The following is a 26,466-nucleotide window of genomic DNA, read 5'->3' as shown; positions in this document are numbered from 1 at the left end:
GTAAGGTATCATGTCCTCCTTCAAGACAAATTTCATTCAGGTAGAGTGAGCATAACCCTAATTAGTAATTATATACTTATTTTCACTATATTATGTCAGGGCAATATCCTTGTTATCGTCCAAACAGCCTAAGGCTTTTCCTTACGTGCTTATCGGAAGAAAGAGGCAAAGTGTATTGTGATTCCAGTGAGGGAAGAATAAGGATAATCCTAATTGATTTTCATTAAGTGCACTGCTGTAGAGCCCATGACTGGCCTACTTTCTCGACGTTCGAATTAATCCCTTATCCCCGTTTTTATAGGAGGAAAAAAAATCCTAAGGACTGTCTCAGTAGCGATTTATGTGTTCATCAATTTGATCAAAAAGAAGAGGATGAACACTAATTGTCTATTGTTTTTATGATTATTCATTCTCTGTATCTCTGTCATCCATTTTTTGCTATTGAAGTGTTCGTAACACACAGAATAATATGTCGTGGCATAATTTGAACGGCCTCTTGGTGCTTGATGATGCTCATGTGAACAGTACTTCTTTAGCAGACTCTCAAATACAGTTACAAAAATATGGCTACAAATAATTCATTATTGTTTTAACCATTGTTGTATTGCATTAGTGTTGTTTAACCAGAAAGAAGGCAATAAATTCTTTCTTAATGTGTGCAATATATAACTTTTTGAATACAATCGAGTGAGCACCATCCCTTTTTAAAATGTACACACTAAAAAAATGTCTCTATAAATATGTGTTTTGACCCAGAGGCTGGGTTAAATGTTTCACCAACCTGCTGGGTAGTTTTATTGGCTTAAAATGAACCCAAAATATGTTGGAAATTAAAAATCAGACACATAATTACTAGAGGCAACAGTACACTCTAAAAAATGCTGGGTTAAAATAACCCTATCCACTATTGTTTAAAAATTACTGTATTGCTTGGTTAAAATAAACCCAAAATGTGAAATTATCATTTATTCTGTAAAAAAAAATTAATAAGTTTAATTAATCATTTAAATAATAAACATTAAATTGCTTATTAATAAATGTTCACCTTTTGATTATTATTATTGCCTCTACACTGTAAAAAAAAAATATTTTCATGATTTGTTATCACAACATTTTTTCTTTTATCAAATCAACTTAGATAATTAATGTGGTTCAGATAACATAATATTTTGAGTTTATGTTGATTAAACCAATCGCCTTCATTGTATTAACTCAAATTTTTAATTTCAATGAACTCAACCAGGTAACTTTTTTAAGTTAAACCAACAATTATTTTTTACAGTGTAGTAATTATGTCTAATTTTAATTTCCAACATATTTTGGGTTCATTTTAAGCCAGCCATGTAGTAATTTTTAAACAATAGTTGGGTTAAATAAAACTGCCCAGCATGTTGGGCAAACATTTAACCCCACCGCTGGGTTAAAAGGACCCAGTCACTGGGTTTGTCCATTTTCAACCCAACTTGGGTTGTTTTTAACCCAGCATTTTTAGAGTGTAATAATCAAAAGGTGGACATTTTTTAATAAGCTATTTAATAAATGTTTATTATTTAATTATTATTTATTAAAATTATTAATAAATGTTCATTTCATTTTAAGCAAGCCACATAGTAATTTTTAAACAATAGTTGAGTTCAAAAAAAAAAAATAATATAATGGGTTAAAAATAACCCAAGTTGGGTTAAAAAATGGACACACCTAGCGATTGGGTTAAATGTTTGACCCAACCTGTTGGGTCAAAACAACCCAATCGCTAGGTGTGTCCATTTTTTAACTCAACTTGAGTTATTTTTAACCCAGCATTTTTTTTAGAGTGTAGGCATAAACAAAATGCAGATTTCCTAACAATTTTCCATATCATGTATATCAACAGATCAAACTGTAATGGATTTGTTTCTTTTATGTTTTAAGCAAATTTGCTCGTTAAATAGCAACAGCGTGTTTATTTTCATTTTATTTAGATGCACTAGCACATGAGCTGACAATTTCATCAAGGCTAACAACCCTTTCAAAAGGACCTCTCCCTTCAGTGTTTTTTTTTTTTTTTTTCGGGGCCATTTCCAGCATTCTAGGTCTTTTTTTTTTTTTTCTTCACAAAGTGGAAAACATGGAAATAAAACAACAAAAATAAGCCCCCCTGACAAACTGGACGAGTTCAGTGAAGTTGCAGGAGGACTGGAGTGGAGAGGAAGCAGATAGGATTGTTTGCTGAAAAGGCTGCCTCAGTTCAGTGCACTGGTGTCTGAAGACCTCTATTCATTCTGAAGGCCAGAGGGGCCGTGGCAGTCTGGGTAGGGTCCCGCAGGCACTGAGGCACGGGGCCAGGCCTGGTCCTCTCCGCACTGCCAACTCGCCTCAAACCCTGACCTAACGGCCAGACGCGACAGGAGGGAGCAGGAGAGCGAGAGCAATTTAGTCTCAGTGGCTACTCATTCATTCAAAAGCTTATCACAGGCAGGGCTCACGATTGTGTAATTACGTGTTAAGTTTAAGACCTCGGCAGTGAATTTTAAGGGGAAAAAATGCAGCAGAGAAATGAATAAATACATATGGACACTGTGGAGTAAGCAACTGGTTGAAAGATTGGATTGTTTTTGAAGGCTGCACAAATTAAAAGTGTTTTGTGTGAGAGAATTCGGGTTTTTAAGGGGAAAAAAGAATGGAATATATAATAATAAAATAAAAGTGATGCCATTTGAAAATGACTTTTAAGAGTTTAGCTGCTGTTTCTTAAGCTTTGGACACAAACTGAGATTTAGGATCTATAGATTTGTTTAATACCCATATAGAAAGTGCATCGTTTACGAGAGCATATGGTTTTCTATCCGCATTTACTAAAATAGTAGGCGATTTTTTAATATACAAATGGCCAATTTAATAAAGATCTCTTTCTTTTGATCCTACCATCACTTTTTTGCTGTCGAAAGTGACCTTTCAACCTAGAGCGTGTTTGCTTTAAGGCTTCATGAAACAGCATTGATTGTTAGTGTTTACCGTGCAGGGACAGTTTTGGTAAACAGTAGGTATAATCGTGTGGAATTAAGCCGGTATCTGATAGCACAGACTGGGGTTCATCAGTCCCACAAGAGTCCTAAACTTACTTCTGTCGCATTCGAGGGAATATCTCATGTTATATTGCTCGCCAGGTGGATTTTAGAGCCATTATATTCCGTTACCTCACATCTTCTCGTCGGCCCGTTCTTTTGTTTTCCCTCCTTATTTTTCAGGTAATGGTTACATGTCGTAACATCATTTCCATGTCCCAATACCATATTCGATTCCCAGTTCTGTTCCCTCTGACAGTCTTGTAAATGAATCCAGCATGTCACATTGTCACATCGAGAGCCTCCCATTTTCGCAGAGTACCAGGGGTCTCTTAAACACTGCCCACTCTTAGTGCCACATCCTTTTTCCTGAAGACCTCCAAGACCCCTTCAAGCATAAGAGCTTTTAGCTAGCCTGCGCTAATGTGTAGAATAATAGCTACTCCCTGAATCTTGATGGCCCCTGGAAGCTGACTGAATTTGTGCACAACAGCATCTACAGTGCAGTAATATTCCCCTTTTTATATCTATTCTTGTGTGCTGCCACCCCTAATCTAGTCTTATTACATCTCTCTCCTTCTATTCTCTTTGCCTCATATGGCCTTTCAATTTTAGCGTGATTAGTAAGGTGGAGGATATTATCTGTTCTGCTCAGAGACGTGACAGAATATTATGAAACAAGACTAATACTACAATTATGCAGTGCTTCACAACTAGAGACAAAGAAACTAATATTTTTTGTCATGTCAGCATAGACTTTGGTAGTACTCTAATGCAAAATGTGCTGCAGACTACATGCAGTTATGACAATGCTCAAGGACTTTTGTTTGTTTGTGCTTTAACATTCATTTGAGAGCAGTTTCTCCTGTGGGGTCTCGCGTTAGGGTTCAGGTAGCGGGTCATAGATCAGCATGAAAGGGCGACGTCAGTGTCCACACAGCATTAGATCCTGTTTATCTGTTGGCAGTCTATCCCACTGATCCTCTCTTTACCACTAGCCCCCAGGACATCTGTAATCCACAGAAGTGACATATGAAGCCCAGTTGATTTCTTTTTTTTGCCTTGTTTGTTGATATTGCATCTGAATTGCTAATTTATTTGGGCCATCAACTTTGGTCCTTTGAATAAACGTATGCTCTAACTGTGGGATGGATTAAAGTTATACAAACCCTCTTTCAGTCAGTTATGCAAACCGCAGCAGCTTACTATGAATAACTGATATATATTGGAAACACAACAACCCGATTTTATCCAAAACACATTGAATAAAATAGAAATCCATCTCTGTGTCAGCTGCGTTTCTGGATGGCCTTTAGACAAAACTGCCCAGAGAAGTGCCATAGTTACCAAAAAAAAAAAAAAAGTTGAGATGATCATAAAAATTAGTTATGTAATACAGTTGAAATACACCTCTTCTAAAAAAACAAAGTGAAAGTCATTGTGGGGCTAAACTAATTTCTGAAATTTGTAAGAGCAAAGACCTACTTGGCCTACTGTTTATAATTAGCCCACATTAATAATAATAATAATAGCTCCCATGTAGCAATAATTACATAAATAAAGTCTCAAATCCTACTCAGTTTAACATTACTAAGATTACTCGAACTCTATTAAGCCTACTAGACAGATCCACTTTGTGAATTGGGGGGTGGGGGCGTATTCAGGAAGTGAAAACCAAAGGTAGCTATTGTTTTTACATATGAGTGTTTTCATACGTTTCAGCAGCGTTTTTTTAAGTAATGTATCGTTAAACACGAAAATATGATTACAAAAATTGCGCTAAATGTAAACGCTAAATCGCTATTAAGTGAAGCTGTCGCCATAGGAACAGCTGTTCAATCGTTGTCAGTATCGGAGTTACCATTGGTCGTGTTGTTATTATTATTATTTTTTACATAACAAATATATCACAGTAATCGTTAGTAGGCTATTTCGTTAAATATCTTTAAGATATTAGCCGGTTAGCTTTCTGCGCTAGGGGCGCCAAAAGACAATTCGGAATTCGAACTTCAATTCGGAATTCGAACTTCAAACCGATTGAACTCAGAACATTTCTGACAGAAATGTTCGGATGTGTCAGTATCGGGCTACCGTTCGTCGTGTTATTATTATTTTTTAACATAACAAATATATTACAATAATCGTTAGTATTTCGTTTAAAATATCTTTCAGATATTAGCCGGTTAGCTATCTGCGCTAGGGGCGCCAAAACACAATTCGGAAAGTGCGAGACGAACTTCAAACCGACTGAACTCAGGTCATTTCTGACAGAAGTGGCTTTAAAAATGTCACTCCCCTTAAAGTCATTAAATAATTTGCTCAGTGGACAGATATGTAGTGTGTAGAGTGAAGTCTAACTATAGCTGTCTAACTGTAGCTGTTCAGGAGAATGAATGCTGAAACTCAGACAACAGAAAGCAAAAGAAGTTGCAGTACTATCGGAATTTACCTCGTTTTCCCTCCCAAATACATAATAATATGCGCTAATAATCTAAATTAAAATTAGTTATATGTCTTGTATATATTTAAATCCTCCTATTCTCGTAATCTTAATGGGCTGAGTGGAAAAAAGGACCGTGGAAGAGCAGGTGAGCACATTGTCTTTTCAAAATAGACGGCGTCGAGATACCAGTGTAATCTTTTTGTTGAGGTAAAGTTTCGTTTATTTTTTTGCGGTCTTTTTGTGAAGGTAGGCCTATTCTTTTTCTGTGTACTGTTAAAAGCAACAATTGTCCGACTTGGCAATGGCATTGACAACTTCCTTTGAATTAAGCCGTTATTGTCGCGTAAAATGAAATCAATCAGTTTCCGCAGACATCTATTTAAATATTATGATATTCGATATGATATTTAGGTGCTTAGCCTTTATCCCTCACGAAATACAAGCGAGTCTAAGACATTAGTGACTGAGTGTCCAGCAGAAAGGTGACAGAGAGATCAGAGGTGGCGGTGTTAATAAACAGGTTTCCTCTACACCTAAGAGGCGTTTTCCTTCTCCAAACACTATTGCTTTAATGTTGTCATGTATTTTTCCACTAAGCTCGCACTCCGAGCGTGCCTTTGGGGAAAGATGCTAACAAAATAAGTTGGAACACCTGTTTTGGAAAAGAAATTCACTGCAGAAAAAAAAAAAATCCTGCCTTCCCAGTCGTTTATTCACTCACAATAACATTTGCTTGCGACATGGAAACTGACTGAACAACACGCCTTTCCTTTTGTCCTCGTTTAAGGAAAAGAAAAGGGCTTGTTGCTGTGAAAGTGAATTCTATTCTAAACTTGAAGAAAAGTTTTTTTTATTATTATTATCATTTTAATTATGAATAAAAAAACACTGATTGTACGTGTTGAAGGAGGAACACTGTCGGAAAAAAGACACTCACCATCAGGTAAAAATCTCGAGGGATGCATGTTATTAAAAATATGTAACATTGTAACCACGCTCATATGTAGATAATAATCGAAAATAATAATGTTTAATATTATAATAAATGTAGTAATAATAATAATAATAACTGAGGTTAACAAAGTTTTTTTTTTTTGAATGCATTTGCAGATTTGCTTTTTTAACCCAAATTTATTAAAGAATTTTGATCAACACTGTTACAGTAAATAATCTCATTAATAGGTCAAACAGCTGCGCTGTTGTCATTTGCTCTGACAGCACAAACATGCTTTGGAATGAATGAGACCACTGAAATGTGCTTTGGAGGATTTTTCAAATAGCGGGGTTTTTTTTTCAGAATACCACAATTAAATATGCCTGGTATCACACGAACTGCTTGATTTATTTTACATATAGGCTAATATACTACAATTGTTTAGTATCAATAAGTGTATTTTAATCATTACTCACGACAATGTGCATTTCGTTCAAATGAGCTGCTATAAGAACACAAGAGGCAGTGGCTTTAAATGAAAAGGGGGAAAACTTTTAAATTCACTGCGGAAAATGAGTAATATATGCAACGTTCTGAATACACTTTTTAATTTCAACAATGAGCAGGAACAGCGACTACAGAAAAGTAGGTTAAGGCTTTGAGAAATCTGCTTACATGCTGAAGCACCTGATAGGATGGTGAGAAATCAACATTTGATTGGCTAATGGCTCTCTAAATAATGTGTCCAAATAATCCTGCTTTTTTTCTTCTTCTTCTTCCATAACGCGGAACTTTATTTTAGCGTGGTAGTTCAAATTTATAAGCAAGACAGATATAAATGCAAGTTAATATGCTGCACATTCAAAGCCTGTGCAGTTTTTCTGTGCATAAATCAAACCTAAAGAAAAAGGATAGACAACACTTTTCTATTCTATTCTGTTGTAAACACAATACTGTTTTGCAGCCACGAGTCAAATGTTCATTAAGATAAGGACAGAATGCATTATATCCATTTGGTTATGTTTTAAACTTTACTGACTGATCATAAAAGCAGGCGTAATGGATATGTGCCACATTTTACAAACAGAATCTCCCATGCGTTTTTGGATAATCTCACGGATTCATCTATGCAAGAAGTCGTCTGTAACAATTTGTAGAACGATACCAGAGAATATTCCTTCATCTGTTGACTGTGGAGGCTAGGAGGAGGGATCTAAAGTAAGAGCAAGGTCTTAAGTAGAAAGAAGCCCATAGCTCAAAGACAACCTTGGCAAGCGAAACTATTTTCACGAACCCAGGCACGCACGAGGTCGAGGCTGCGGTCACTTCTCGGGGCCTGCATACCACATTTCATGAATGTTGTGAGTTGTGTCTTATTTTTAAACATGGTGATGAAATATAGTATTCGCATTTATGAATTACATGATGATATAATATAAAAAAAAAAAAAAAACAATTTATAATGAACTGTATTCAGTTTTCTGGATAAAAAATAATAAGTTGCATTGCAAGTGCGCTTAATAGTACACATAAGTGCGATTTATATTTCAAATGCATCATGCTGAGCGTGCATCTAAGTATACATTTCAGTCAGCACATACAACTTTTGTTCATAATGTAAAGAATGACTTAAACAAAATCCACACAGAGAACACATATTGTTTAAAAAGTGCGTATCCTTACAGATATCCCACAAAGGTTCCAGTATCATTCGTTTTTGCTTGAGCGGAGTCTTCAACTTCACTTGTTTTGTATTCCTCTAAATCCAGCGGACTGCTCTTATTGGTAGGTGCGAGCGTTACATCACTGTGATTATGACGCGCCGTCTTCCTGCTTCCTTCAGCCGCGTCTTAAAGTGAATCTTGTTGGTTCGAGCGCGCGCTCTCAGCCTCCTCCTGGCCGCGTGCGCTGAGACATACAGTTTTCATGCAGAGAGAGGAGCGGCGCACAAGAGCTCTTTCTCTATCTCACTCTCTTCGCTCTCGCTTGTCCCGAGAAATTACAATATTCATCACGGGGCGAACAACCCTCTGTATTCTCTGTTACACTGTCGCGAAGAAGCTCAATTCGCTCTCATCTTCAGAGTAAGTAACCTTGTCATTTGCGCTCGCGCTGAGTTTTGTTCTACTGCTGGTGACTTTTCATGTGATGCGCTGTCTCGCTTTATCCTTCACGCTCTTCGGTTGCTATTAATTTAACTTTATCCTAAATTCGTTTCATTTTGGAGGGATTGCATCCCTGTGTTTTCCGTGAAGTAAGTATAAATACGTTCTTGTAGAATTGCTTGTAGACTTTTTGGAGAGGCGACGCGAAACATTTGCGTTCAGTTCTGAACTTGCCGTTTATTCTTCGTTATAGGACAGTCTAGGTCTCGTGAGGTTTATGTCGTTTTTACATTTTCAGTAGCTCTATTATTTCCATTTGCTTTTTGTCAGTCGTCTGTTGTTTTTCTGCCAAAAACAAATTTTCTTGTCATTTGCATAGATGCGCTCGCTGAATTTACGTTATCTCGTACAAATAGAAAAAGGGCTTTCCAGCCTGATGTCATAGGAGAATCTTTTAAGTTATCAAATAACTTATTACTTTCTAGTTGTTTAGAAAGCCTCGCTATACTGCTTTAAAGAGCCGAGAGACGACAACAGTGAACTGAAGAGCCTATAATGTGATATCAAGAACTTTTTTTTAATCTCCAAATAGCCAAACTGACAACTAGGCTACACAAATGGTTCTTGATAAGGTGGTGTTTTTTGTCTTCTGAAACTAACTAAGGTGCTACAAAGAACCATCGACGAACCTTAATTTTTAAGAGCGTAAGCTTATACTGAGCCTCTGACTTTTACTGCCACTCCAGCTTGACGCGTTACTTCATCATCATCATCATCGTTTTCTGACGTGAAAGCCAGATACATCAAAGCTTTGCTTCAGTTTACGGTTACATCAAAATCATTTGTTTAGGAAAGAGCTCTCGACGGATATACAGCCGTAAAGTCTGTTTTAGATGTTTAGTGTCAAAATAATATTTTAGGTTTGAAGTGTAGTACATTAGCACTGTACAACTAAAGGCGGAATTTTCAACCATGGTTCTGAGGAGAAAATATATAAAACATGAACTAATGTCAAACTTTCTATCTTTTTAACAATATATAATGTTAGTGAATGTTTCTGCTAAAAAGTTCTTTTAAAGTGTTACTTATCAAATCTAGCCTTTTTAGGGCTCTCTGTGTTGTCTGAGAGAACGAGCTGGGGTCTTTAATGGTTCAAAACTGCGATTTCCGAGAACTCACATAGCCTACATTTCTTGGCTAACACAGTTCCGAATCGTGCGTTTACATAAATATGTACTTGAATTAGTTTTGTTTTCTTTCTATCACAACTTTTTTTGGTTTAAGTAGAACAGCTTTAAATATTTGGGGAGGTGCGCATAGGACGCAATGGCCGTATGAGGTGAAAGACATCTAAAACGATCAGATTTTGTTGCCTTCTTGTCTTGACTTGTCAGATGTCTATATTTAGTGACAGTTGAAGCAGTGTATCCGCTCTATTTCATATCTTAAATGTAAACTTCTGACTATGTTAATGGTGCGTCTTGAAGAACAGTTAATTTAAGTTAAATATTTGCAAACGACTAGTTGTCAAATGGCCGTTCTGCTCAATATGAAGACAATATCACATTATATTAATGCAGTGATTCTTTTCTTTATAACATTTTTATTTGTTTGTTTAGAGGAAGTAGTTGCGTTATTAAATATCTGTTAAGCGCTTTAGTGTGCGAGATGAAGTAGTCTATTTACAGTGCGTTACATTCATAATGAGCAAAGCTATATATGTGCTTTTTTATTATGCACGGAGAACTTTTTATCATCTGATTTTGAGCGTCATGAATAGGATAATGTTGGGCGATCTTAAATCACCGTCACCAGACTTGTAAAACGTACAAATGGTCCTTTATTACACTGCATTATCCACAAAAAGGATTTCCTTAAATTAATTTGATCAACAACAAACCAGTTGTTTTGGAAACCCAGAATTTAATTAATGTGATGTATTATACTTGTATTTTTGTTCTCATTTAGATAGGGGGATATGAGTGTCTGCTAATCTTCAAAAGATAATATTAGGGGCTAAGTGTCTTTGCAAATATGAACTGTAACAGTTTTACTGAGGGGGGAAAAACAAGGGTACCTCAGAACTTAAAGTGAACAAAGCCTGCAAGTTGGCTATGTGGGCACAATAGTGGCAGGACATGTCTGGCTAAACACAGCAGTATGATTTGTATCTTGTTCTTACATGAGAACTGTTTTTTTGGCATGCAGCTTTACACAGATTTAAGTATAACTTCTTTTTTTCTTTCTTTTTTTTTTGAGAGAGAGAGACTTTTAAAATAATTTTCAAATGACAACTTTATAAATGATCCTTAATTTATAAATTTTTTGCTGTTAACCTCTTTTGTCAATTTATATTGAATGTAATGTAGACTGACTTCAAGCATTTTTAATACACTGTGTGTTGTTCTTTAAGACATTAGACTATTTCAAACTGCATGTAGGATTGGGCACAAGAAACTTCGAGACATATAAAGAAAATTATTCATCAGTCCTTTCTTGTTGGCTAGGTTCCCAGGGTTCTCGAGCTGTGCCCAGCTGACAGGCTTTCAAAAATGGCACAATAACAGTTCCAGTGATGCCTGACCATGACAGCACATCCCTCTTAAGCAGACAAACCAAGAGAAGAAGAGTTGACATAGGAGTGAAGAGGACTGTTGGGCAAGCATCTGTGGTTTTTACCCGCACAAAAGCAACCTTTTTCAGTGCCATGAATCCCCACGGTTCCGAGCAAGATGTTGAGTGTTCAGTGGTGCAGCACGCAGACGGCGAGAAGTCCAACGTGCTTCGCAAGCTGTTGAAGAGGGCGAACTCTTACGAAGACGCTATGATGCCCTTTCCAGGGGCAACTATCATCTCCCAGCTCCTGAAAAACAATTTGACCAAAAATGGAGGCAGTGAGACTAATTTCCAGGGAAGTGGCCTCTCGAGCACCGGATCAGAGATCCAGCAGGAGGATGCTTGCAGCAACTCCTCGCGGGGCAGCCCTCAGGAGTGCCTTTCACCATTCAACAGGCCCTCCATGACCCAATTTGAAATGGAGAGGCTAACAGATGAGCATCTTAGGGCCAAACGAGCCCGGGTGGAAAACATCATCCGTGGGATGAGCCATTCTCCTAGCGTCACGCTCCGTGCAGGTGATAACGAGCGCGAGGGGGCAGCCCAGCCCCCGAGTCCTCGTGAGAACTACCGGGAAAACAAGCGCAAGCAGAAACTGCCACAGCAGCAGCAGCAGAGTTTCCAGCAACTCGTCTCCGCGCGCAAAGAGCAGAAGCACGAGGAACGCCGGCAACTGAAACTACAGCTGGAGGACATGCAGAAGCAGCTGCGGCAACTGCAAGAGAAGTTCTACCAGATCTATGACAGCACTGACTCTGAAAACGATGAAGATGGAAACATCTCTGAAGACAGCATGCGTTCTGATGGAATGGACAATCGTGCCCACGACTCTGTCCCAGACCGTTCCGACAACGAGATGTCCGACCTGGATCCAGGGCACTTCTTGGATCGAGCACGCGCACTTATTCGGGAGCACACCATGGTGACGGCGGGGGACAAACCCAAGCGTGATGGGTCACGAGGAAAGAGCCAGGGACCAACCTCCATGCATGCAGAGGGCAAACAGCTAGCAGAGACGCTAAAACAAGAGCTCAATACAGCAATGTCCCAGGTAGTGGACACCGTGGTGAAGGTCTTTGCTAAGCCTCCACGCCCAGTTCCTCAGGTTTTCCCACCCCTGCAGATGCCCCCTGATCGTTTCGCAGTCAATGGAGAAAACCCAAACTTCCATACTGCCAACCAGCGCTTGCAATGTTTCGGTGATGTCATCATTCCTAATCCCCTGGACACTTTTGCTAGTATGCAGGTGCCCAACTCGAATGACCAAACAGAGGCCCTGCCTTTGGTAGTGAGAAAGAACTCTTCAGATCAGACCGGGTCTCTTCCCACACCCGGGGGTCACCACCACCCTTCCCTGCACCCCTCACCCTTATCTTCCGCAATGGGCTTTAGTCCTCCCTCTTTCCGCCATCCTTTCCCCCTTCCTCTAATGGGCTACCCTTTCCAGAGCCCCTTAGGTGCCCCAACAGGGCCTTACCCAGGAAAAGACAGGTCTTCTCCCGAGTCTCTGGATTTGTCCAGAGAGACCACCAGCCTACGGACCAAGATGTCGTCCAACCACCTCAGCCACCATCGTTCCATCTCACCAACGCACCCAGGGAATGAAGGCTTGTCCTTGTCCCTCATCAAGTCAGAGTGCGGAGACCTTCAGGACATGTCCGACATCTCTCCATATTCAGGAAGTACAATATCCTTTCAAAAAAGAGAAAAGCATATTTTGATTGTTGTATTTTTATTTGTTTAGATGAATAATTGAGACATATGAATGACAGACAGATAAACTTAATTTCAATGAATCTCCATTAATTGGAGCATTCAAAACCAGTGTTCCTCTAGTAGCCTGAAGATTAAAAAGACCTCAGTGGATGGAGGCTTTTAAGTGTGCGCTATATGGAGAAGTGCTGAAAGGCCCCGCCGTGGCTAAGATACCTCCCATCTTCTCTGTTCTCACACTATCACAGGGAGACTCACAATAAAACCCCCTCTTTCATCACAGCGCATGCAAGACTTTGTACATAAATGCTCAAAGCAAATCATATTTCAAAGCCAGGAAGTAAAAGGACGAGTGGGATCCTTTGCATAGAGGCCCTAGAAAGTTGTGTTAGAAGGATGGTAAAAGATCTCTGTCAGTGGAGGAGCACTTCATTTAGGAGGATTTGTGCTCCTTTAGTGTCAAGTGAAAGCAACAAGGGTAATAATGTCCCTACAGTTGAGCTTCGTAATTTTAAAAAATAATTCTCCCTTATATTTGCTTTTGTTTCATATAATATGTGATCTCATGAAACAACAAAGCCTATTTCTTAGGAACACCACCAGCTTGTTTTAGGTAAAGGTGCACTGATAGCTGTTGCCTGGCAGTAGGTCTTTTCTTTTTATCCTGCTTCTCTGGTGTGAACAGGTGTTAGCTGCTTTTCTTTCAGCCCTTTCTCTCTTTTTAACCTTTTGCCAAATGCCTACTAGATCTTTCTGACTTGAGGTAAAAATGAACAAAACCAAATGTTTCACACAATTTGATATGAAGAAGTTTTTTTAAAGTTCAAAATGAAGTTATTTAATTATTACATTTTATTTAAATTAATTGGCAAAATAATTCATCCAGGCAGGGATGCACTCTTCAGCTCAAAGGGCGTCTGTCATTTCTGTAAGTATGCTTGCACACCTGCACAGTTGGGACCTGAACAACAACATCTCAATATTTGCAAAATAGGGTGTTTAATCAAATATGAATTTCTATTCAAATTCTAGAAGAAACAAGCAGCCAATTATCTTCAGCCATGGGCAGCATGATCTTCCTTGTCACGTGCTCTCTTTGCATCTCAAGAAAAATAGCCTTGTTCAGTTTCCCCCATCATTTGCATATAGAGAGACCGAACAGCTCTGGCACAGGGCTGTTGTAAGAATGGGGTGGGGGTGGGCGGCAGGTGAAGCCAGTTTGCATGTCTAATATAGTAGACGAGGACAGAGGTTCATGGTTGCGTTAGCTCCATGCTCAAGTGCTGAGGCAGCTATTGCGCACAGATTCAGGTTTCATCAATTAAAGCGAAGCAAAGAAAACGTGCACTATGAAGACATCGCTCAGATCACTTTTCAAACTCGGTTGCCAAAGTGGTTTAATAAAAGACCTTCTCAATTTCAAAATCACTCTGCTGGTGGAATGACAAAATTCGAGTCCTTTCTGATTTCGACATTTTTATGCAGTTTTATTTCTTTCAGCCGCCAATCTGAAAACACTTCCTATTCTTTTTTTCGAAGCAAGAGCTAAAGTCTCAGCTGTAGTACATTTGTTGCTCTAATCTTTCATATTGCTGAACAGATGTCTAGCATTAATTTATGGATTTAGCATCCCTATGTTCTTTTTCCTTCCTTTCTCTCCTTACACCTGGCTGTTGGATCACATTTCACTAGTTATTGTCTCCCTTACATGCAACATGCTTAATACAAACCCAGACCTAAAAAAGCCTGATGATGCAGTGCATCTATGGTGGCGTTGTTTATGTAGTATCTCATTTGGCTATAAACCACAGCTGCCCCATTTTTCTCCTCCCCTGAAATACTTCATATTCATGTTTGCATTATGTCCTTCATTCATGTTGACTATGGCCCGGCTTGTCTTACACTGAGTGGGCCAGTGTTTACTCGATCTATTTTGTCATTTCGCATATTTACGTATCCTAGAAACGGCTGTATTTTTCTCGGAAGCCAGGTCTACTTGTAGGAAATGTGCGTTGGGTGAGTCAAGCCCCGTCGAGTCATCCTCGACACATTGATCCCAAGATCTGCGACTGTTTGTTTTATTTAAAAGTGGATGTCTTGAATGTTAATGGCACTGAGTAATGATATACCTGGGATTTATGAATGTTGTTAACAGAGCAGAAAGAACTGATATGATCGTCGCTCTAATTGAACAGCGGCAACCGATTCAGCGCTCAACACTTCCTCACCGCTTTCTATGCTTGATGCCCATTTGATTAAAGAGCATCTCAATGTGATTAAACTCTTGAAAAAAAAAGAAAAAAAAAAATCTATGAAGGTGTTTACCAGCCCTCTCTTTCCAGACTCCAACACGGCCTATTATTCGCTCCATTTCATGAAGATGCACTTTTGAGAAGCGGCCTCGCTGCCTGGGCTTTTCCCTTCTCTTGGTTTTTAAATGAGCCTTTAGGTCCTTGAAAAATCTGACTTGTTGTGAAAAAGACAGCTTAACTCTCTCTCTCTCTCCCTCCCGCACTGTCATTCACTGCTGTTATTTGCTGTATGCATTATGACAGATGGTAGGAAAGAGAGTAATGCTCTTTTGGTCTTCCCTATCAGCCTAATGGAGGTCACCTAGGGTTCTCCTCCTCTCCTCCTCTCTTGGCAGACGGAACACGCCAATCTACATACACACTATTATTAGAGAGGCTCAACGTTGCAAATAGCACAGACAGTCAAATTTATAGTTTCATACATTTACAGTCGTACAACGTTTATTGCTGCGACTGTTCCGGTGCTTACTGTTTTACATAACAGACACAGCGAGGTACCGTATTTAGCGCGAGCTGCGATGACGGTGCCATGCTTTATAGCGAAGGGGGGTAGGCGGGCGCTGGGTGAACCTCTTAATTGACCTTGTGGGGGCCCATTGATTTAGCCCCACATGCATCTTCATTTTTGATAAATTATAAAGCCGTTAATTTGCAGAGGAAATGGCTGGGCCAGTCTGGAGCGCAGATGTGGCTAAAGCCGGCCTAACTGGCAGAGCGGGGGCCGTGCCAGGAGGCTCAGGGTGGAGAGTTGGGGGTTGGGGCTAATTGTAATGGGTAGATGGCTCTGGTTAGCCACGGTCTCTCCTGGGACCCCCCTCAGCTGCCCTCTGTTTACCAATCTAGAGGGCAGTGCCACCTCCAGATAAATAGCGTTTTTATTGGGATAAGCAGACGTTTATTGACTTGCGATGCTACATTGACTGGGACTCTGTAGGTGTTAATATGAAGTCGACAGAAAACTGAAATAATTAAGGCTGGTTTGCCCTAGTGTAATTATTAGTCTTGTTGAGGCTTATTTTATTGGGGAAAAAAAATGATATTGTTTTATTTTATTTAACATCATAATTAAGTACACTGTAAAAAAGAATTGTTGGTTTAACTTAAAAAAGTAAGTTACCTGGTTGCCTTAAAATTTCGAGTTCACTGAAAGTTAATACAATGAAGGCGATTGGTTTAATCAACAGAAACTCAAAATATTATGTTATCTGAAGCACATTATTTAAGTTGATTTGACAGAAGAAAAAATGTTGCGATAATAAATCAAGAAAATACTTTTTTGCAGTGTACAAATGGGTTTATTACCTATAAATGTCTTTATTTGAATTCCACTTTCAAATATTTTCCTTAACCTTCAAATTTCAAATCCAAGAGGGGCTTTCTCCGAACCATCTGAAGAAGGCCAAGCTGATGTTCTTCTACACACGCTACCCCAGCTCCAACATGCTGAAGATGTTCTTCTCAGACGTGAAGGTGAGCTCGCCGTTGACCGTTAACTATGTCGTGTGAAGTAGCACTGTCCCATTAGTCCAGATGGGTCCCAAACAGACGGACGGCTCCCCCACCCCTCCACCCCCCAATTAAAATAACTGGCCTTAATCTCCTAGAAGAGAACAACACGGCATAGCACAAGTCCCACTTTCCCTTTTACTCACTTGCGCTTTCATTTAAAACACTGATCGTTTTTTAACCTCTTTTTTTCTGTCACGACGCACTGCTGGTTAGCGAGCACAGACAACTAGTCTCTGTCTCTGTTAAGTTGTCGGATGGTAATTTCCTAGAGTTCCCATCCCCAACTGATCTGTGGAAGTGGGAGGCAGAGGGTGATAAGAGCTGAGAAAATTAGAGGTTAGGCAGAAACGAACAAGCGAAAGCGGGAGGGGATGGAGAGGAGGAGGGAGACAACAAACAAAATGGAGCACAACAACACAAACAAAACAATGGCACCAATTGTCTTTTATTTACAACTTAATTTGTTGTTGATGCGTCATACAGGGAGCATACGGAGGAGAAATAATGTGACAGATTCAGGCCACATTATTTAAATGAGGAGAGCAGGGTCCTCTCACTCCCAGCTGCCCCTGTGCTGGGTCCAGGGTGACCACCTCATCCTCACACACATGCTTCTGTTGCATCCATCTAAATCTGCCAGCAGCTTAATACTCATGAGTACGTTCTGCCATTCATCGCTCGCTGTTAGCGCTTCTGCTCCAATAGGAAGTGATATCATTTAATGTCTGGAAAAGAATATGCATGTAATATTCAGAGAAAGCAGATTTATTTACATAGGCATTGAGTCACCCCCCTCCCTTTTATTCAAAAAGAAAACCTTAAAACTTCTCCTCATGCATATATTTTGTACCTTCGTTTTGAGCCACAAAAGAGAAAGTTAATAAAAGCCTTAAATTAAAGACGGCCCAATTGCAATTCCCCTTTAGACAAGGCTGTGAAATTCTGTACACATTAAATTAACATTTTCCAAAACAAGGTCAGTGTCCTGGGAGAGATGGTTTTCAGGGCTGCTTAAGCAGAAGGGAACAATGGGTGGCATGTGTTTGTTGGATCAACTACTATGTATGTAAGGGAATTAAGCATAAATTACTGACTAATTACGGCCGTATAAGCCCACGAAAGTTACAGGAATTAGTGATTAAAGACGTTTAGGCACCATAATGATGGGTTCTAAATAGGAAATAATGACTGTGGGAAATAGGTTGATTTGACAACTGTTTTACCTAAATTGTCTGTAATCGGATAACTAAAAAAAAAACCCTTCTGCTTTTGTACTAGAGCAACTATTTAATCACCTAATTAAACAAAAAATAGAATTAACTCTATCTTTTTGGAAAATAATTATTTTTGAAATACAAATTTAAGGCTAAAATTATGTGCTACATTAATGGTGAAGGGTATATTTCAGAGATCGGCCAATAATCAGTATCACAGTCGATAGTCTGGGCCGATATATCCTGTCAATCAAAAGAGGGCAGGAAAATGCACTTGCATTTGGGCCTTGTGTAAAGAAAATGCTAAGAAACCAGTATGATGTTCAAAATTATTAGTATTAGTAGAATTAATAACATCCAGAAAGTTAAGAAATATTAATTTAATCTTCAGAATTTAGTTAATGTGTTAATATTAATTTGAGTAATGTGTTTATTTATAACTGATACCAGTTACAAGTTGATGAAATAGAGAGAATAAAGTTTTTATTTGCATTTCTTTCAAGACATAATAATTAAAACTATAATAAATTAATTATTAATTATAATGAAATATCATTAATTTAAAAGAAGGTATAAAAGGCAGAACCTCCAAACTATCAGTATTGTTATCGGTATCGACAGATATCACTCTGAATAATTGCTATCGGTATCAGTGGAGAAATGTAGTATCGGTGCATCTTTAGTATATTTGTAATTACTGTATACTGTAATTTATATATATATATATATATATATATATATATATATATATATACACAGTCAAACCAAAAATTACTCAGACATTTTTGAGATTTTTGATATATTTTTACGAGTGGATGCAGGACACTTTATTTATAAGTGAGGATATCAAAATAAAGTAAACTGTGACATATTATACCCAAAAATTCTTCATACAGTGGATTACCAGTAAAATTTATGAAAATTTGGAACCAAAAATTATTCAGACATTTTGACCTGACCATGTTTTGCTTAAGTGTTTCTGACATAATTAAGATTTTTTTTCTGACACAGTTTAACTGAGATCTTGTCATATTTTATTACCATTTTTAAACTATAGTGAATAAACTATATTAATTAATGAAATGTTCAAGGTGTCTGAATACATTCTGGTTTGACAGTATATATCTCTGTGTGTGTGTGTGTGTGTGTGTGTGTGTGTGTGTGTGTGTGTGTGTGTGTGTGTGTGTGTGTGTGTGTGTGTGTGTGTGTGTGTGTGTGTGTGTGTGTGTGTTTACAGTCAAGGCTGTAAAGTTCCAATGTAAATGTATTACGGTTAAAAGTGTGAGTCAAAGAGAATTTGAATGATCATATCATATATTAACCATGGTGGCGATGAAGATGATAGATTGTAGCTCGGTCAGGAAGAGGAAGCTGCTTTTTTACAGGTAGTGTGCACCACTTGTGACTTCACAGAATGAGCCAGTAGTCATAAAGAGATGAATACAGCCTTCCTTCAGAGGAAAGCAACAGGAAACAGTGACAATCCAGTGATTTGAGTTCTTATGTAATGGATAATACCTTTGTCCCTCCTCAATATCTCTTTTTCACAGTTTTTCCTTGAACTGTTATGATATTTGTCTCACAAAGTATTATAGAACACAGGGTCATTATCCTAATGTGATTTACTGCCAAACTACCTTGTTCATCCTTTACACCTCTCTCGCCCCCTGTATTTCTTCCCATTTTAATCACCATAAATCTCATATGGCATATTCACATCGCTTCCGCATGGAGAGGTGGTCCACTGGCTTGGTTACCGTAGCCTTTGAGGGCTAAATAAGAAAGGGTCAAAGGTTAAGAGGAGTATTAGCAGGACGATGGTGTGATACTGATTATGAGCAGTCAAAGCAAGTATGAGCAGGGGTTATGTCAGCCCGTAAGGGTTGAGGCGTATACGTTTCAGCAGGACAGCTCCAGTAGGGTCAGCCGTAGGTCAGGGAAATTATTTTAGCCGCTCAGGCTTTGTCACCGGGCTGCCTGACTGCCTTTAAACATACAGCATACCATGTACCATTAACAGCTGAATATCAAGTATCCTACTGGGGCACTTAGCTTACTTCCCCCTATAGAGCTCAACTTTTCCCAGATTCACAATCTAAGTGCATGCTGTGTGTTTGGGTGGGTGGGGGGGGGGGGGGGGGGGGTCTTAAAATGCACAAGACCCTGTATAAGTAGCGTCCCACCAGGCATGTGTGAAAGCCTGTATTGTCCATGCCTAACAGAGGAAACGTGCGGAGTGACAGGTCAAGTCTTCCCCCGGTGTCTTGGAAAGAGCGGATCTCTGTCACCAGAGGAATAATCTTTCACAGTCCCGTGAGCAAGAGTGTGTGAAACGCTCTCGCTCCCGTACGTACACCCTTGTTCTCTGAGTCAACTGCTGCCCGGACACATTACAGGCGTCAGACTGATTTGTTTTATGAATCTTTTGAGCGTGCTCATTGGATATATTAGGGTTTTTTTGTGGGGGTAGAGAATAACAGGATGAGGTGTCCCATGGGAAGCATTGCGTTTGGTGTTCTTAGAACAACAGTGGAAATGATGTCCAGAATAATAGATTTTATTAAACTTGTGTGTGTGTGTGTGCAGATTTTTGGCACATGTATACAGAAGCGTCTTGCTGATTTAAGAGTGCATGTGCAAGTGGACTGTGATTGCAACTAAAAAAATCTTGTGTAAATTATTTTTATGATTTATCACAACATTGTTTATTTTTTTCAAATCAACTTAGATAATTAACGTGTTTCAGATAACATAATATTTTGAGTTTCTGTTGATCAAATCAGTCACCTTCATTGTATTAACTCAAATTTTTAAGTTCAGTAACTTGCTTTTTTAAGTTAAACCAACTATTCTTTTTTACAGTGTAGTAAAGTTACACAGTTATTGTAGGTAACAACACACAAAATACCCTCATGTTAAAAAAAATTAAGTAAAGTCCAGCAGTTATCATGCTTTAATTATTTAAAATAAAAATATATTTTTATATCAATTATTTGAATATATATCAAAATATATTTGTCTATAGCAGCAACAACAACAATAATTCATTAATTATAATGAAGAAATTCCAAACAAAATAGCAACTGAAAATATAGGTGCATGTCACTCCTGTATATGCACACATGAAATTACAACGTCAAAACTTAAAAAAGTTACTTGTCAAATTTAAGAACCGGACTCAGGATTCCAAAAAACTTTTTGAAACTTGTGACACTTTCTCTCTCACAATCCCACTAAGAAAAATGATTGTGTTTGCAAGTGTTTTTTTTTTTTTTTGTCGTGCCACGACGTATCATTTAATGTTTTGTTCCGTGCATGGGGTGGCTATAAGAGCTGAGAGAGCTAGACTGGTTATTTTTGTTTGACAAGCAGATGACATGATCCTTAATTGCTGAGTTGTCACGTTCCAGCAACGTGGCTCCATTGTCCCCCGAATCTCTGGTATTTCTATTGGGCAACAATGCTTTTTAAATCTCCCTTTATACAGCGCTGCCAAACGATGTCATGCGGACTTACTTTTCTGCGCTCTCCATTATGTCATCCACTAGCCATTCTAGAAAAAAAATTCCCCCCTCTCTCGCCTTTTATCCGTCTCTTCTGCAAGCCCCACTCATATGAGACAATGTCTTATGACAATAGAAGAGCCTAATCTCCATGTCAAAGCAATTTTCATTCCCCAGTGAGCAGTCTGCTATCATTTTGTAATGTTTTGTTTCTTATTCTAAAAGAATTAAGGGGGTGGTGGGGGGCTGGAGTAAGTCGTCACGGGGGCCGGGGTTCTTATCTCAGTGTCTGGAAATTTGGACAGTGCATTTCGCTCCGCAGATAAAGCGGAAAAAAGAAACCCCTCGAGTTCAGTAGATCCTAATAGGTTTAACGTCTATTGAAACGGGGGGTAAGCGAGAGATCAGATAGCCTTGCTTCTTTGGTTGTTCTTTTTTTCGCCTCTTTCTTTCTTTTCAAACCCCTGTTCTCACTCGCTGTTAGGCTGAAAGAAGGCAGAGGCGACACACAGGCCAAATGTATAATTCCTGGATAGGTTAAGTACATGTTTGAACTTCAGCAGACTGATGCCTCGGGATGACGACTTAATCATTTTCTGCTGAATTATGGGAGAAGAACCCTCGCCGTGGCACAGTAATTACGCTCTCGGCCGGCCTTTTGGGGAAACCTATCAGCCTGTCGTGGCTTCTGACTCTTTCTGCGACTCGGATTCCCCGCTATGAATTCTCGTTCGCGTCATTATCTTAAAATTTGCAAGCGCGGGGACAAGTTTCTACACGGCAATTACATCTACTCTCGGAAAACACGGCCCCCCTCCCCCCTCTTTGTTCCTCGTCCTTCCTCTTTTTTTCTCCTCGTGCTCGATCTCTCTCTCTCTCCTCAGCTGTCATCTAAACAGAGGCCTGCATGTTCTCATGGCCACAGATAGATAAGTGCTCGCTGTTGATTTTTGATTAATGCTCTTTGAGGGTATGGAAGGGGAGGCAAAGGCAATGAAGGCTTGATGAACACCCGTAATGACAAAAGGCAGGAGGCTGCATGTCAGAGCAGCCAACAGAAAGCCCGTCGGATTTATAGCTTTTAACTTGGCTACATTCAACTCAGCTGTCCTGTACGTTCACACTCTTGGCAGCCGCAGCTTTCGCACACACACACACACACACCAACGTACACGTAGCTGCTCACACAGAAAGTACCAAAGGCTGTTGCACAGGTCATTTGCTGAGGTCATGGGGCAAGTACACAGGGCAAACGGAGTACTGTGTATTTACTGATCGAGGATCAGGCACTCCAAATATAGCTCCCACAACAGTGTACGAGGGTCCGCTTTGAGTTAGCTAAACTATTTAACTAGAGTAGAACTTGTCGCAAGGTTTTTTAATTTCACCCTTTACTTGATCACTTACTTTACTCCATTATTAATGTGGGGAGAAAAAAAAACAAACAAAAAAACCTGGGGCATGTCAGAATTAGCTTCGCTACTTGATATGTAAATTTGCCGTCACTGCATTACGGGCTATTGACACAATTATAATTTCATCTACTCAACCCTGAACTGTTTGCATTTGCGCACAACAGCAAATATCCGCGCCGACCGTGTAAGCCTCGTTGGAAAAAAAACACCCCACTGGCCAATCTGTCTCAGCTACGGGTTTGTTTGCTTACCCATCATCCTCAAGGACAATGTGAAGTAAACACGTTTGTAGAAACAAATGTCTTATCTGTTGTCCTGACATTTAAGGGTCTCACTGGCTAACCAGATTAGAGGTTAGTCACACCTGATTTTATTAGTTTTCAGTAAGAAAACAGGTTGAAATATTAGGAAGCTTTTGATGTAATTTTTTCTGAAAAAAGAGAAATAAATCATTTTATATTAAAGGATTAGTTCACTTTAAAATGAAAATTACCCCAAGCTTTACTCACCCTCAAGTCATCCTAGGTGTCTATGACTTTCTTATTTTTGATGAACACAGTCGGAGTTATATTAAGAAATATCCTGACAATCCAAGCTTTATAATGGGAGCAAAGCTCCGGGGGGTTAATAAAGGCCTTCTGAAGCGAAGAAAAATATCCATATTTAACAAGTTATAAAGTAAAATATCTAGCTTACGCCAGACCGCCTTGCGTAACTGACGTGACGTCAGAAAACTGACTTTTTATGTAATTTGAATGTGAAACTCAAGCGTTTTGAACTGCTTGAGTTTCACACATTTTATTGTAAGTTAAATACGGAAGATGGTCTGGCAGATGCGTCAGGATGTTTATTAATATAACTCCGATTGTGTACACCTAGGATGGCTTGAGGGTGAGTAAAGCTTGGGCTAATTTTCATTTTAAAGTAAACTAATCCTTTAACATTAATAATAATATTTCTATTATTTATTTTTCTTGTGATGACGTTTAAACAGCTTGTGTTTCAGGGTTAGGAAAACGCAAGTCAACAATTGGAAAAACCCTTTTTAAAAAAACAACAACAACAACATCTACTTATGAGCACAAAGGCGCTCTCTAAATATGAAAATGCATTTCTCTGTGCTGGACAAAAGGAACAAATCTTACAAAAAGCGTTTCTCTCTTTTTTCCCTCTCTCTCTTAAAGTTCAACCGCTGCATCACATCACAGCTGATCAAGTGGTTCAGCAACTTCCGTGAGTTTTACTACATCCAGATGGAGAAATTCGCTCGGCAGGCCATCAACGACGGCGTGACGGGGGCAGAAGAGCTGAGCGTGAGCCGGGACTGCGAGCTTTTCCGCGCTCTCAACATGCACTACAACAAGGCCAACGATTTTGAGGTGAGCCCCCTTCCGTTCCCCGCGTTTCACGCTACTGAGCGACTGCGTTCACCTTATCAGGCCACGCTGTATTACCAGGTGAGATTCGAGCAGCGATGCGCAAGGTATTAGTTTGAATCCTTTCCGTTAACGTTAGCGCAGTTCGGAGCTTTAAAATTAATACAGCTAAATGATCTCTTTATATGATTAGACAATGAACGGCAAGCTGTTCATCCCGTAAGCCCTCTCGCCGTACTCCCGGGGTGAAGCGAACAAGACTTTTTTCTCTTTTTTTGGGGGGCTGAAACACAGTCATGCATCTGTCTGTTTGATGAGGCAAACAGGCAGCGATGCTTCAGGCCCAAGTGTCCTTGTCAAATACAATTTGCAGAGCTCACATTTACCGCTCAGCTCACTATCAATATCTGCCCACTGGGACTCTGGTCATTCAAACACTATCCTTACAACATCATCATCATTTAGCTGACTATTAGCAAAAATCTGCCCCCGTTCCCCTCCCCTCCCTTTCATTTAGATCAGGTCAAAGACAAGGTTTATTGTGATTGCAGGTACGGGGAATGTGACGCACCACGCCTTTGGCGAGCAGGAAGATATTTAGGGACGCGATCCCTATTTTCATATATAAATGCAAGATTTGCATGGCTGTGGAAGAAAGTGCAGGGCACCATGAATAAGACTGTTGTTGGTAGAGAAGTCGAACCGAGGGAGAGATTGTTTTGCATATCAAGAGCCACAAAGGCTGCACAGGTGTACAAGCAGGACGGGCTGAAAGACTTTCCCAAATGCTCATTTTCCATGCAAGGAAAACTCGATCTTTGATGCAAATTTCAGCGCCCTAGTCTGTTCCTTTTTTTCTACCGGGCCGGCTCACGCCATGTCTTGTCTAGCGTGCGGCGATATCCCACAGCAAGTCCGTGCCGCAGAGAGAGGTCACACAACCTTTGGCGGTGCAAAGGGACACTTCATGCTGAGGCTTTTTTGTACTAAATTTTCTCTTCTCCACCTGTCAGACTGCGAGGCATGAAACTGGAACCCTCGCCGATTCAGCAAGTTGCTCTTTCTGCCAAATTTAGCATCATCAAAGTACCACCTTGCTAGCTCCTCCTGAATGAATATACCCTCTGTTGTGCTGATCGTTTGATGTTAATCTAGTCTGTCAATGTGCACCAGTAATGTGCTTCCTCCTCCTTTGAGACTTTCTTTTTTGTAGTTGGGCCCTGTCATTTCTCTCTCTCCCTCTCTTTCATTGCACTTCCTTTCGCTGCCTTGTGTCTTTCATCCTCTTCGAATGTACTCACCCCTCACTTTCCCATTACGAACTTTTTAATGACATAATTGTCACATTCCTCATGGTGGATTGAGCAAAGGCCGTAATTAAAGGAGCTTCATTAATTGCCTTCAATGCACTTGTGTTGTTCTCACCAAGCTTGCTGTTTTCTTTCAAGTTGTTTATCCTTCATTCGGCTCCTCCTCCATCGTGCTGTCTCGATACGCCATCATTTTTCTCCTAATTACTGCTCTGTTTGTCTTAGCTGGACAATGGCACAAATGAACACAATCAAGGACATTTGCATAGACACAGCTTATGATGTCCGGACCCTGAAAGGCTCCCAAAAAAACAAGAGAATCCCCCCTTTCTCGTCTTCTCTCCCAAGCAGAGCCGCCAGCAATGTGGCAAGTGTTATCTCTTAGCTGAAGGGGTTTCTCTATGTACAAACCAGATATGATCATGCCTAACAGGCCTGCTTAACTGTTGTCTGGGAACATCATTTGTTTATTCTGCATAGCTAAATGAACGCATTAGAATTTTTTTTTTTTTTTAAGAGGTTGTTCCCTTAAACACGAAAATTTGGTTATTATTTGCTCTTCCTATTTTCTTCCAAACGTGTATGCTGTTATTTTTTTCCATGGAATCCAAAAGGAGGATTTCTGAAGAATCTTCATGCAGCTCTTTTGCAACAACTAGAGATCATTCATACACTGTAAAAAAACATCTTTTCTTTTGTCAAATCAACTTAGATAGTTAATGTGGTTCAGATAACATAATATTTTGAGTTTCCGTTGATTAAACCAATCGCCTTCATTGTATTAACTCATTAACATTTTTAATTTCAATGATCTCAAAATTTTAAGGCAACCAGGTAACTTAATTTAAGTTAAACCAACAATTATGTATAATAAAAAGAAGGTCCATATGAATTGTATACTATATTCAAAGTGTTCTGAAGTCATATGATAGCTCTGTGTGAGGAACAGACTGAATTTAGGGTCGTTATTTG

At 39.4% G+C, this 26,466-nt stretch overlaps 1 protein-coding gene across 9 annotated transcripts in view; it reads left to right on the top strand.

The window, feature by feature from the left end:
* prox1a (prospero homeobox 1a) overlaps positions 1-26,466 on the top strand; it is a 201,126-nt gene that overhangs the window by 157,516 nt on the left and 17,144 nt on the right. For 3 of the 9 annotated variants that reach the window (XM_048191819.1, XM_048191815.1, XM_048191817.1), the window contains 3 exons: positions 11,034-12,829; positions 16,530-16,637; positions 23,993-24,187. In XM_048191819.1, coding sequence (XP_048047776.1) covers positions 11,102-12,829; positions 16,530-16,637; positions 23,993-24,187 — 2,031 coding nt within the window. In that variant the 5' untranslated portion in view covers positions 11,034-11,101. Of the gene's footprint in view, positions 1-5,403; positions 5,633-6,103; positions 6,431-7,544; positions 7,783-8,351; positions 8,506-8,533; positions 8,676-11,033; positions 12,830-16,529; positions 16,638-23,992; positions 24,188-26,466 lie in introns of those variants that run through there. The other 6 variants (XM_048191821.1, XM_048191818.1, XM_048191816.1 and 3 more) reach the window with 6 other exon arrangements.

The sequence above is a fragment of the Megalobrama amblycephala genome, linkage group LG5 (assembly GCF_018812025.1).
Source record: "Megalobrama amblycephala isolate DHTTF-2021 linkage group LG5, ASM1881202v1, whole genome shotgun sequence".
Taxonomy (NCBI): domain Eukaryota; kingdom Metazoa; phylum Chordata; class Actinopteri; order Cypriniformes; family Xenocyprididae; genus Megalobrama; species Megalobrama amblycephala.
Note: the sequence above shows the minus strand (reverse complement) of the source record. Positions and strands in the feature narration are given on the sequence as shown.